At 41.6% G+C, this 13,694-nt stretch overlaps 1 protein-coding gene across 11 annotated transcripts in view; it reads right to left on the reverse strand.

The window, feature by feature from the left end:
• The window catches only part of robo2 (roundabout, axon guidance receptor, homolog 2 (Drosophila)), a 258,201-nt gene that overhangs the window by 27,037 nt on the left and 217,470 nt on the right, over window positions 1-13,694 (reverse strand). For all 11 annotated transcript variants that reach the window (XR_014888201.1, XM_085243897.1, XM_085243892.1 and 8 more), the window contains 10 exons: window positions 12,874-13,045; window positions 9,990-10,195; window positions 8,991-9,072; window positions 8,721-8,886; window positions 8,458-8,624; window positions 7,057-7,178; window positions 5,249-5,480; window positions 2,305-2,429; window positions 2,049-2,220; window positions 828-1,016 (listed from right to left, as the gene is read on the reverse strand). Coding sequence is in view for 10 of the 11 variants with exons in the window: in XM_085243897.1 (XP_085100023.1) it covers window positions 828-1,016; window positions 2,049-2,220; window positions 2,305-2,429; window positions 5,249-5,480; window positions 7,057-7,178; window positions 8,458-8,624; window positions 8,721-8,886; window positions 8,991-9,072; window positions 9,990-10,195; window positions 12,874-13,045 (1,633 nt within the window). In the remaining variant the exon portion in view is untranslated. The remainder of the gene's footprint in view (window positions 1-827; window positions 1,017-2,048; window positions 2,221-2,304; window positions 2,430-5,248; window positions 5,481-7,056; window positions 7,179-8,457; window positions 8,625-8,720; window positions 8,887-8,990; window positions 9,073-9,989; window positions 10,196-12,873; window positions 13,046-13,694) is intronic.

Below are 13,694 nucleotides of genomic sequence, written 5' to 3' on the forward strand. Positions count from 1 at the left end.
GCAGAGGTAAGCAGCGCTTTAGGGGGGTATCTGCACACAAGGAACTGGGTCAAGCTGAGAGGTGCTGAGGGTCAGAGAATGGGAGACCACAACGTCACCCAGTGTGCAGAGCGACAGCCAGAAAGCAGCCAGCTCAGAGGCCACAGAGGTGTAAAGAGGGTGGCATAAACAAAATAAAACAGACACGCACACACACACACATACAAATGTAACAAACAGAAATGAAGAGTAAATTAACCAAGTCAGCATATCGTAGCACTTCTTGACTTGATCAGAAAACATCATAAGGATTTAGACTTATTTAAAAGGAAAGAAATAACGCGAGAACACTCAGAGAATACGACACTAAATTGTCAGCTCATTACCATTTTCTGTTCTCTAATTAAATCTTGTACTCCTGGCAGATTATGTGGACTTGGTGGTTGCTAGTATTGACAGGGGGGTCTCTCAGTAAGATGTCAGGGTCAGTGTGTGGGAGGAGAACTGGACAAACCCAAGCTTCAGTGACCAGCAGAGAGTCCAGCCTGCCCACTCAGCTCCATCACCCTGGGCTAATAACCAACACAGTGGGTGGATTTGTCAAAAACTGTGACCCTCTGGAAATGTTTCATGCTGACATCTGTCTTCCTTTTGAGCTTTAACACAGTAGCCATCTCAATCTCATCGCAGCGTTCTGATATATTTCATCAAGACTGCACTCATTAAAACTGAAGAACGATAGTGTAGTCGTGGTAAAATACTCCTGCTTTGAAAGAGGAAGAAAATCACTTTAAAGTTAGAAGAGTGTGTTAAGGCACCAGAATGCGTGAAACTGTGATCAATCTAACCTGCATAGTTGCTCAGACCCTTTCTCTTCTTCCTTCTCCAGTACAGCCAGATGCTGAAGCCCATGAGGATGACCCAGCAGGCCCCCCCAATACCGGCGATAAAAGCAGGTTGTTTCACCACATCTGTGATCTGCTCTGTGATGCTGTTGTTCCGGTTTCCATGTATAATCACGTCCCGGAACTCTTTACCTGTTTGTGCAGGAACACAAAGGCGGCACTTATATAATGCTGGCTGAATAGTTACTGAGAAAAAACATAAAGATTTATGCCTTTTTGTATCATTTGATTTTTCAAGGTGAAGGTTAATGCACAAATACTGACAAGCTTAGAAATATTTCACTTTTCCCCCACACCAACAGAAACATAAAGGTTAGCTAGATTAAGCTGAAAGAAAGTGTGTCTGTTACATTTCAGCTGAGGTATTGACCAGAGAAGCAGGACATACTGTCGATCTAAAGGATGTGCAGTAAAATATATTTTACAGACTGAAAAAGACAAAGCTTAAAAGCTTATAACAAATCCCCAGGTGAGCAGGTTGTTTGCTTAGTTTAGCCCCCAATTCCCTCCACAGCTGATAAAACACACTGTGAAATGAGATGAGAGGACCCTGGTCTGTATTGATCTCCAATTGCAGCCTGACCAGTGTGCTTGACGATATCTCTTGCAGCATGGTAGGAAAAGTGCAAACCGCATGCTATTAACATTCCCATACAGTGACAGGAAAAAAAATGTACACTTGTAAGGATAACAACGCACATATGTCTGCATATGCACGTGCAAAGATGCTCAAATGCTCGTGTTCTTTACATTACCAACCACATGAACACAACTATTTGCACGTCCACAGACAGGCAAACACAACATATCATAACTGTAAGCTCACGGCTCTGCTCTCAGAGATGGATTATGTGAGTGACGCTGGGGAAATAAGAGCATGCTGCGGGCCAAGCCATCAGTTATGGGTCAAATCAGGCACAATCTGCCATAGCTCCACATAAATCATATCCAGTCAGACCACATATCAAAATATTTTAACAATATCATCCATTTGGTAATTCCTAGACTTTCATGACAAAAAGTAATGATATTTGCTCAATTCCCGAGATTAAACACTAATGCTGAAATACAATTTTATTGCAACAATATTATTCGATACCCGAATATCATTCACTAAGGATTAAAAAAAGAAAGGGAAATTTGATGTCTATAAGTCAGTCTTACCAATAATAATAGGCTGGGGTTCACTCTTCACTCCAACCCCTGCACTTGTGCTGGCAGCCACTTCCACATGGTACACTACTCCTACCTGCAGCCCACCCACCACTACAGAGCGTATGGCTGCATCCACTGTCTTATTAACATGGAAACGCGTCTCATTCCCAAGACACCAGATCTGAAACGGAAAGGACAAAAATAAGTGATGCCTTTCGCTTTGTGTGACTTAAATGAGAATCCATGCTGACGTGCTGGGACCAACCTTGTACTCTTGGATGATGCCGTTCTGGTGATCAGGTGGCGGGGGGTCCCAGGAGATGCTTATGGAAGTGCTGTTCTGGTTTCCAACGGTCAGAACTGTTACCTGCTGAGGAGGGGCACTGGGAGCTGAAAGAAGAGGTGCAAATATCGATGTCAAAAGTCAAATACACTATCCATCAGTTATGGCAAAGAGAATCAAAACAGAAACAAGGATGCACATACCAGACACAGATTTTTGTTCGCCATGATATTCTATAAGGACAACCCAGGTGACCGAAGCTTGCCATGATCTTTCATTAGAGGGGGATTTACATAAAAAGTAGAGCACATCCGATACTGCTATAACCTGTCTTTAATACATCACATTGATTTAATATATCATCCTTGTCTCCAGCTTGGTAGGTTTGCACAGAAAATACTGGTATTGATTTGTAGAATAATGGCCTGGCATAGTCAGGCAAGCACTCTCAGTCACACTAAGACTCTAGCATTGACCAGGGTGGCACACGGGTCAATGAGCTTATAGGATGAAGTGCAGACAAGAAGGAAATGTGAAAAAAATAAATTTTAGGAAAAGGAAACAAAGTCTCAGTAAACATATTGACTGATTCCATCGATCAGCGAGATGAAACTAAAGCCAGTAGGTGAGGATCAGAGGGGTGATGCCCATCTAAGTGGAATCTGCACAATCCACAGGCAGCCTGGGAGTGGATAGAAACAAGACAGGTCCAAGCTTTCATAAACCTCTGTTGTTATTCTGATGGCAACAATCTTCTGACCCCACAAGGGGTAAAAGGAAAAATAAATAACAGTTGGCCCAACTGGAAATAACGTTTTAAAAATAATGTTTTCTCATTTCCACAGTGGCTGGCAGGGGTGCAGCACCACAGCAGAATACTGACAGGTCAATTACTCCTGTGCTGCCGCTCTCTCACCTCACCTCCATCCAAAATGGCACGTGTCACCCTGTAAATCTGTGCTCATCCCTCAGTGCAATTGGCCACACCAACCCCCAGAGAGCCAGAAGGCCCTGGCATGGTAGAAGATGAATGGGTCCAATGATGAACCCAACACCTTAGCCAGATTAGAAACAATCTTCCAAGGGAGCATCTGATCAACCATCAAGCTCTGGGCTCTCCAACACCGAATTACATTCAGGTGACGAAGTGCTGGATTTGTGCATGGCAGTCATCAGAAGCAATGTCGTTCAAAGTTAATGTTATGAATGATTTAGCAGCTTATTATCATGCATATTTGTGCTAAACAATACACATTTTTCATTAGAGGCCTCAGAGGCTGCGCTAATAGAGCCATTAGCAGAGTGATGTATGGCAGGCAGGAATGTGACCCTCTGTCTCGCATGCACATGGCATGCTGTGCTGGATGATGAAGGAATACAAACATGTCATCCATACAAAAAAGGAGCCAATAGCTATTGAAAAAACTGGGAGTGGGATCTCCCTAGAGATCAATGTATTGTAGATCATTAGTCTAGAAATGAACATTTATACAAACATTACTGATTTCCCTTCTCCTTAAATAAGAATTACTCTGCATAAAACATGATCCTCTGTGGTGACTTCTTAGACAATTATGCAGTGGGAATCAGATGGCAGTCAGAGTTCATTTATCAGCCATGATATGGCTGTCCAGATGGAGAGTGAGAGGACGTGTGAAAAAGGCAAAGGGAGACCAAAAAGATGGACACAGCACTGGCGCGCTGAGCATACTATAACCCTGAATCTGCCTGGACGTACTCTGGGGATTCTTTAATTGTGCTAATAACAACCTAAGTTTTAATCACACTCTGAACCGGATTTCTCTATCTGTCTAGCCACATTTTCTCAGTAGTCCCAGGGACTCTGAAGAGCCTAGAGCCCTGTGTTTGACAGTGCATTAACTCTGACCAAGCGCAGCAGCAGAGTTATGGCAGAAAGTTGTTGAGATTGTGCAGGACCTGGATGCAGATAGGGAATATTATCAGCATTGGTAATAGCTGTGACATGTGGATTTAGGAAACCTTAGGGAGATGTACCTTGGCATGTGTGACTTTAAGGTATGTGTGTGTTTGTGCCAGAGTGTGTGTTGGCGACAGCTGTAACTTGATGGCAGTTCGACTGCTGCAGTGAATGCACTAGCTGACCACAGGAGATATGGTCCCTCTGAGAAAGGGAAAATAAATGGGCCTGTCATCCCAACAGGATGTGAACTGTCTCCTGTCCATGCAGCCTGAATATGCAGTGGAAAGACAGTCTTCGCCTCCAGTATTAAGCGTCTGCATTTGTCTTTTTGTGCTGCTGTAGGTATAAAGTTATATGGTTAAAAGGTTGAAACAAGGTTGGTGGTTGTATTTGTGTTCAGGTTTATATCAAAGCAAAACAGTGTTATTGCAGGTTTTTTTAAAAATGTGTAATTAATTGTAATGTAGTTTGTAGTAGGCACTAAAACAAAAGCAGTTTTACACTTAGCTTCACTTTGGTCGCTCAGTTTTAGTTCACTACAATAAACTTGATCGAAATACATATCTGTCTGTGCGCCTGTTTATAATATAGCACCGCATTGCTCTGTGGCCTTGTCAGAGCCTGTATGAATCAAGCTTTAGGTGACAGATCATCTTCACAGGAGGAAGTGTGAGCTGTGCCCAATCACAGCTCAGATCTGTGGCTGCTGGGTGATGGATTAGACGAAGGTTGGCACTAACACCACCAATCAAAAAAAACAAAACAGCTGGAAGGTCAAAAAGATGAGCATATCCTGGAAGCATGTTTAAACAAAATACAGTTCTTAGTTTTAAAGAGGGGCACCAATGATATTGCAGCAAAAACTGGCACGGAAGCAGCCTATGGGATCGTGTCACTCATCATTTGAGTGGCTGCGCCACAGTTTGATTTTATTGCTCCTGACATACAGTAATATACATATAATCAGCAAGTTCTTCCACTTACCTTCCTCGGTGGTCCTTGCAGTCCTGGATTCACTGTCCATGCCCTGAAACTCATTGAAATAAGGCCGGACCTTGATCTCATAAACTATGCCTTTCTTGAGACCGGAGAGGATCACACTTCTCTCTGAGGGGACGTTCACATCCTGGGTCTGCCATGGTCCTGGTGATGGCAGTCCCGATGTCTGTCTGTAAAGAACTCTGTAACCCTGGATGAACTGGGACTGACGATCCACCTAAAGAGGTAAAAGAAGGCATTATTTTCATTTAGTTATTTTTTATTTCAAAGAGAACTGTGCAGAGGAGATTAATGGATGCTACTTTGGGACATTTGATAGATAATATGCATTGATGTTTTTCTGCAATTCTTACAGGGCTGCATGTATAACACTTTAGAGGCTTTTATGACCAGCACTTCTACACTTTTCTGAATTAACACTGACATCATCTCATACCATAGATCCTACCACAAAGTGGTCCCCCCAACATTAAAAAGGCATTCCATGAAGGACATAGGAATGTCTCATGTGTATTATAAATGCTAAATAGTGGCACCATAAAGCAAGTCCTACTATATTTAGGACGTGGTATGAATATAAGAATTTCATGCAGCAACAAATACATACACCCTGGGGAAATAAGGAGGATACACAATAGAGATGGTAACAGGAGATATGTCCCATAGAAAAGATGGAGAGACAGCAATTGTAGTAGCCCCCTGAAATCCACAACGGGTCCTTCGTCTAAAACTTGGAACCATTTAGCGAGACAGAAAAAGCTGAATTTATGCAGAGGAGGAACGGGTGCATAACTCACTGTAATGGCTTGTTAACAGTAGAAGAAGAAGTGAGCAGGGCTTTCAAGTGGGATGTTAAGCAGCTGTTTTTCACCAGTGTAGCTTGAGTAAATCAGCAAAATGGATTCCGTTCTTGGTGCACGAATTTTATTAATGGAATGATTTGGGAATATAAAAGCTTTCTGAAAGGGGCCACTCTGTTTACTTAAAGGGTCCCAGCCACTGATTGATTAGGCAGCCGTGTTTTGTGTTGACTGTACACTGCAATCATAAAGCAATGCTTTAGCATTAAATTAGCGAACAAGTCCACAGGGGTCAATAAAGATGTCACCAGGAAAACTGCTAATGTGGATCATTTGAAAATGCACTCCCTTTGCCACCAAGGGATTTATAGGACCACAATCAAAATAACCATGTACATATTATACAGTCTAAACACCGTAGTGTTTCTGTTCTTATTATTAAACAGATATAATTTTTTTTTAAAGTGTTTCACATTTGGCAAAATGTTCTAAACTTGGCCAAAAGTTTATTCTTATTTTGAAGCATCAGAAAGTGCATATAGGATATAGTGGATGCAAAGGTTCCTGTTTGCAGATTACTACACTGTATTACACAAAAATTAATTTCAATCTGCTTTTATCTGAGTACGGTAGTCCTTTATGTAAGCAGGAAGCAGCTGAAGACATATGGAAGATAGATGAACAACCAGATGTCTCTGACATCTCTTTTGATGTTACTGTGGTTAATAAAACCATTTTACAGCTATCTGATGTTCAGTTACTTTTAAATTCCCATTTACAATTTCAAAGCTGCAGTCTTAGGGAATAACCTGACAAAAATTTCCTGGCATAAAACAAATCCTAGCCTCAAGGAGCACCTTCTGACTTCAAAGAGGAATATTTAATGCCAACTATCTTGACTGTGACTCAATTTTGCACAATCAAAGAATCACAATATATGCTCTTGCAGTGAAAATACTCAGCTAAAGTCTGAGTATGCTAAGCTATACTTACTGTCCATGTGACCTGAATGGTTGTGGGACTCAGGACAACAGGATTGTGCAAGCGAACTATGACCTCGCCGAGCTCCTTCTGTACGTGCCTGTGGTCCACACCCTGAGCTGGAGGGCTTATATCTACAAGAGAACAAGAAAGTAAAAATGAGAAGGAGAAGTCCCAAAGTAAAGTCAAAGAGAGTAAAATGTTTCTTACTCTTCTTAAACTCTGTTCACTCAGCTCCACACAATAAACCTTGATTCATCACCATCAGAAGTGGAATAACAAAAGAAAGAATGAATAGACCAGCCAGATTTAACAAAGACGTGTACACTTGGTAATCACGACTTCATTTAAAAAGGAGCAACTTCATCTGCATTAAAATGACCTCATTCCATTTTGTATTAAGCACTTTTCTGATCTAAAGAAAAGAAAGCAGAGTTGGGTTTGCAAAGTTCTTTAGACGTGCGACTTGTCTGCACTTACTGGGATCTGACTGAAAAACCACATCACTGAATGAACTCTGAATATATGACCCCTTAGACATACTGGATGGAAGATGAATGGACACATGACACTATGTTCCAGCTCATTTCTCCCATGCATGTGTTTCAAGTTATAAGCAATAAAAAAAAATCCAGCATATGAGATACTGAGTGTGGCTGAAATGAGCCACATTTTGAGTTATTTACTGGAGGAAAAAAAGCCACAAATATCATTTCCTATATTTAAAAAAAAGATGCCTCATTTACACAACCCAGCGCAGTGATAAATAACATGGACACACCAAAGGAGCAAGACAGGCCAAACACAGTTAAAAGTAGTAAAAAATCACTTTATCATCAGTGCATGCTATTGTCAATCAACACTTCTATATATCATCTGAAGGTCTTCATCTCACCATGAGAGAGATAGGCTGCAAATCAAATTCACTTTTTTAGGATGGTATTAGCTTACATTTGACAGAGCACGGCCAAAGGATTGCTTGTGGGAGGGTGTTATCATATCAATGCAATCTGACTGCAGACTGTCCAGTACTGTAACCAAATCATCTTTGGGTTTGGAGACAGTCATTTTCTTCTGTTATGATGATTAACATAGCAGGCATAGCACTAACTCTGTTAGGCCTTCCAAAAGTAGACATGGCTATTTTACATAATTGCTTAAGTGCAGCCTTAATGAGCTGAACTGCAATGAAAAATTTGACCTCTTGAAAGTTGTGCAGTGTTAGTGTCAGTATAACTGTTCACTGCAGACTGCTGAGATGGGCTGATAAGTACCAGAGTTTGGAGTGGAACACAGCGACCTTAATCTATCCTTAGAAACAAAAATCAAATTCAGCTTGTGGCTTATGAAGAACCTATGCATACATGCAGTGAATGTAATGAAGTTGCTTTATATTAGTGTTATGTAAGGTACCTTGTGTTCTGACAGGATCAGACATGGGGCTTGGATCGCTCAGGCCCTGGCTGTTCACAGCTCGCACCATGAACAGGTAGATGGTGTTCGGACGGAGACCTTTGACAGTGAACTGGGTGGTTTTGACGTGGTCTGCCACTGTTTGCCAACTGTTGCTCACTGATTGACTGCAGTGCAAGAGAAATAAAGTTATATCTGCAATCCATAGCATACCAAAGCTGATAGCTAGTGACTGGCGCTTTAATGGGAGTGGTAAAACAAACCTGAACGCTTCAATGACATAGGAGGAAACAGGAGACGCTCCAGCCAGCCCAGGCTGCCAGGACAGGGACACACTGTTCTTGGTGACATCGGTAACTTGAGGTTTAGATGGTGGGCCTGGAAGCTCATTATCATCATGGTTCTTCATTACAATCACTCCACCTGATTCTGAAAGTTTCAGTGAAGAATACAACAAACAGGCATTTTCATCAATAAACAGTAAAGTTAAAACAAATATCACGTCAATATCATGTCATCTTCCCTCGACCTACCTTTGACTTCCAAGAAGGCACTCCATGAGGTTTCGCCACTGGAGCTGGTGGCCACACATGTGTAGATCCCAGAGTCTGCAAGCTAGAACACAGTGGAATAAAGACATATATATAAATGAAAACAAGCAGCAAACAATATAAGCAGTAGTAAGGATTCCATTAATAACACTATTAGCGAAAGGGACGTTTTAGTTCCCCCTCCTAAAAGCAGCAGTGACTGAATACGTGTTTCCTCCTATCGCTGACACAGTGAAACTGATGGGGGGACTTCTCCGGCTAGGCCCTGCGCTGGACAAACCGTGTGTCATTTGTGAGTGCCTCAAAGTGCTGACGCTAATTTCCTAATGAATTCCATTTTCTACTCACCACCCTTCCATCACTTTTCCACTCCCCCTCCTTATTTCCCCACTGTCCTGCCGACCACAACAAAGACAGGCTAATTAATTTAGGATGGGCTGCAAGAACCCCCTGGACCGATGACAGCTGGCTTGTCTCTCCATCCCTCTTAGGAACTTTGGTTGTTTGTTGGTTTCTGTCCCTGTGCCTTCCTTCCATTTATTAAATAACATGTCAGTGGTCACCGGTTTTGTCAAGCGTAATAGGTATTCCACTGAGGCCACAGAGTGCAGAAAGGGAGATGCGATTCTTCTAAATTTAATCTACTTGATACATTTGCGTGTGCATAAATGTGTGTGTATATATTCTGAACCACAGCTGGATTCCATCCAACCCTTCACAGCTGAACTCAAATGGAGCTACCATGCCACTAAGTGATACAATCATGCAGGTTAAACAGGGGGGTTTGGTACTTCTTGTATGCCCACTGGAAAAACCTTGTATCCTGGAGTCTTGAAAACATGACCATGCGGTTGCAAATAACTGCATTAACATTTTATGTTAATGCTGGTTTTAAGCTCTGCTACAAAGAAAGCACAAAACTTTTAACACATAGTAGCAGTTAGTAGTAGTAACTGTGACTTTAACACTAAAATCTTTTACCCTGATGTTTTTGATCTGCAGACTGCCCAGCTCCTGCAGCGACATGCGGGGGTCCTTTCCTAGTAGACTGACCCCATCCTTCAGCCAGCTGATTGAGGGGATAGGATCTCCTGAAGCCTGACACTTCAGTAGCGCCATACTGTCAACCCCCAGGGTCTGATTGGATGGGCCTTGGCGAATAATAGGCGGAGGTCTATCTGTGAGCACTGTGAAACAAAGAGGAAAATGTGAGTGTTATCCATATTCTGTAGTTCAGATGAATGATGATGCTCATATAATGCGCATGACTATAAAATAAACTGAGTGATAGCACTGGTTATAAAACACACAGCGGGGGGCGGATATTGGTATCTATCATAAAGTAGACTATTTTCTCTGCAGGTCTTGTAATTGTGCCACAGAACAATGATTCCTGTATTTCCAGGAAAGAAAAGCTGAGTAGTGTTTTCTTCTTTCATTGATGTGGCAGAGGGATGCTAAGCGGTTTCCAGTTACTGCCTGGGTAGCTTTATTTTTACACACTACTCTAGACTCTGTGGTACAGTTTGGCGGTGAGACACTGGCCTATTGAGCCAGTATGGTTCAGATAAATACTTCATTATGTGCAGTGTGGGGCACAATAAAAGGTGAATTTTAGAAAGTACGGAAACTGGACTCTTTATTTCAAAAGAATCAGAGAAGGCAACCTTAATTTTTTTATTATTTGGTTCCAGTTTCAATTTAAATGCTACAACTTTGATGGATTCCATTTATATGAGCAAATTCATTTGTTTTAATGTGCCAGAAAAGCCTTTGGGTAACATCTGTAAAATAGGGGATGTGTCAGAGGCGATCTCAGAGATTTAGTACTGTAGCACAAAGGCAGTTTATATATTTAGAGTTGAATAATGTGGAGTCCCCCTGGCTTCGCAGAACCTACATTAATTAGAAAGTATGGATTAATGATGTCAGACCTGCAGGGGCTAATTACCAAGTACCTCAGTAACCTTTCAACACATTATCACACCTCGCTTGCAACCCTAGTTTCTGTCCCGCAGTTACATCTGATAAAAGGAAGTGTTTCCAGATTATTCTCTCTACTTTCGTAGATGCTTCGGGTCAAGAAGGTGGAGAGAAACCTGATATGTTATCCACCAGCCAAATATACTACATTAATTCCACCTTTTTGTTTTTAGGCCTCTATAATAAGTAAGTAGGGCAAATGTGATCAAATGAATCAAAAGTAATAATGTAAAGTTGAAATCCAGCCAAGAGACGATTCAAAGCATTTGCTTCTAGCCAGGGACTCAGTAAGATACAGTTTGTCTTCTGATAGCATAGTTTGTCAAATTAAGATGCATTAAATTATAATGTGCATCCATGTTTGTTAAAAGATGTTTAAAGCAACGTCCCTCACATTAATGCAGTCCTTACTTAGTACAGTACACTGCTGTAAGACTCGGTTTGACAGAAGCTAAAGCGCAAACAGAAGGCATGGTTTGGTCAAGGGGTTTGATGCGTTTAATTTATGTGTCCATGGCATGTGGGAGTGACAAAGGGAGGAGGCAAAGCTCGACTAAGGCCTTGGGTCTCTGGATCAGGAATTTCTCATTACAGATCTCCTTGAACTCCACAGACTGCTGGCGGGACTCCGGGCAGTAAATCACACGAAGACTGCAGCAGGTGTGGCCATGACCTCACCCTGACCCACACCACACTCTTTCCTCCTTTTCCACTGATTTTATTCATTTTGCTAACATGTCTTCAATAGCATATCTTGGCAAAAATAAAAGTGGGAATTAAAATACCTTAACTATAACAATGCTACACATTTCATTCCAAAGTGAATGTGTTTTTCACCATACTGTCTACACTGAGTTATGGAGACATCCTATTTGTTGCCACCACCTGTCCACTATACTGCCATTAAGTTGATCACCCTGTGGCCCTGGTACTGCCAATTGTGAGCTGGAAGTAGTATCACTAATATCCAAAAAGGATATCTGTATCTTTCTTTGTAAGACTTTGATAGAGTTCTTCAGTCTGTCTGAGACACTCATAAAGAATTTAAAGCCCAATCAGAGTTCTGACACTTGTGACTGTTAAACCCGCATGCCATGTGTACAAAATGTTTGTTTAAATAAAAATACAAATACAGCTGAAAAAGTGATAAGCAGGAATTTGAAGGGCACTTTCAATTATGTACCTGCACCCGACTGCAAAACAAAACCAAAAAAATGCCCATGCTGTGTTTTTAATCTTTTTGCTAGCAGGTACTTTAGCCGACATATGGATAGCCGTCTATCTTGCCATCACAATAGCTGATTAGATGCTCCCGCGCCTAGCAAGACAAAAATAATTCATTTCATAGAAAGCCACTGTCACTCTATCAGTCTCCTTCTCCTGCTCCCGCCCTCATACACAAACATGTGGCTCCCTCACTCACCAAACCGCTGACCATTAAACTTGAACAAACTCAAGGGCAATGCTCTATTTTCTTTCCAATAGGAAGACGAGGCATTTTTAATTAAATTGCATCAGGAAAGAAAGAAATAAGTGCACAGAGCAAAAACACAGTAACTGAAGGTTATGGACATACTGACATTTCTTCAACAGTAGTTGAATTTTCTTTGCACTTTGACTGTTTAAAAAATTCATTTGTACTTGTGCACCTACTGCACACACAAAGGTCTTGAAGGCCAAATTCCTACTTGCACTTAACCAGGCAATAGCCGTGTTGTAGCTAAAAGCTGACAAACTCAAGTCAGATGCCATCAGTGTCAGTATAAGTAATTTGTTTGGTGATGGTTCACCTGCCTCACCCCATCTGCAGTGGTACTAAGCAATGTGTCAGTGTGTAGTAGTGTGCTGGCATGGCAGAAGTTACACGTCAGGTTTTCCTCACCATCTGTGACCTCCAGTTGAGCCTTGGCGAGGATACTGCCTGCAACGGTCAGGGCCTGGCAAATATAGTAACCAGCATCTGCCCGCTGCACAGATGAGATGGTCAGGGCTCCACTGGGCGACACCGAAAAGCGATTGTTGGGCTGCTGGGGTTGGTTGGGAAAGAGCAAATTCTGCAGGAAATGGAACAAACAGCCAATTAGTGAGAACATGGAAGCAGTTCAACCTGGAAGAATTACAAAAATGCTCACACATCCATCACCATTGAATCCACACATATACTGTGCACACTAACATGCAAACACATCCGACTATTAGTGTAATCACAGCATGAACAATTCTCTCTTTGACTATGTGAACCGACTTCACGAGCTGCAAAACATGTTTGATGACTTGGTTTCATACTTATTCTTGGGCCAAGCCAGTGGCTCCACTCTCTTAGGAAGGGAACTTTTTGCTCTTGTTGGCTTCATGACCACTTTCCTCTCTGTTTCAATTCCACAGTGGTTTTGAGATTTTTTTTTAAATGTATTTTTTTTAAAAGGAGACCACCTCATGTAAATTAGACTTTATTAAATATAATGTAATCTTGAATTTAGAAAGGAAGACATAATCAGCGTAACACATTTCAGAGTAAATACACAGAATTAGACGACTAATGACACAGAAAAAAGTACTTCTTTCTGAGTAGTTCCCACCTTGTCCCAGCTATTCCTGTACTCTTTTATTAGGATCCCCAGAGGGAACCAGCAAAAACAGCTGGATTGAATTACATCTAATCACTTACATGTAGCAAACTGCACAGTTTCTTTTCTATTAGAC

This window comes from Mchenga conophoros, linkage group LG14 (assembly GCF_057382185.1).
Source record: "Mchenga conophoros isolate Kocher_MC1m ecotype Shallow Benthic linkage group LG14, M_conophoros_male_GT1.1, whole genome shotgun sequence".
NCBI lineage: Eukaryota > Metazoa > Chordata > Actinopteri > Cichliformes > Cichlidae > Mchenga > Mchenga conophoros.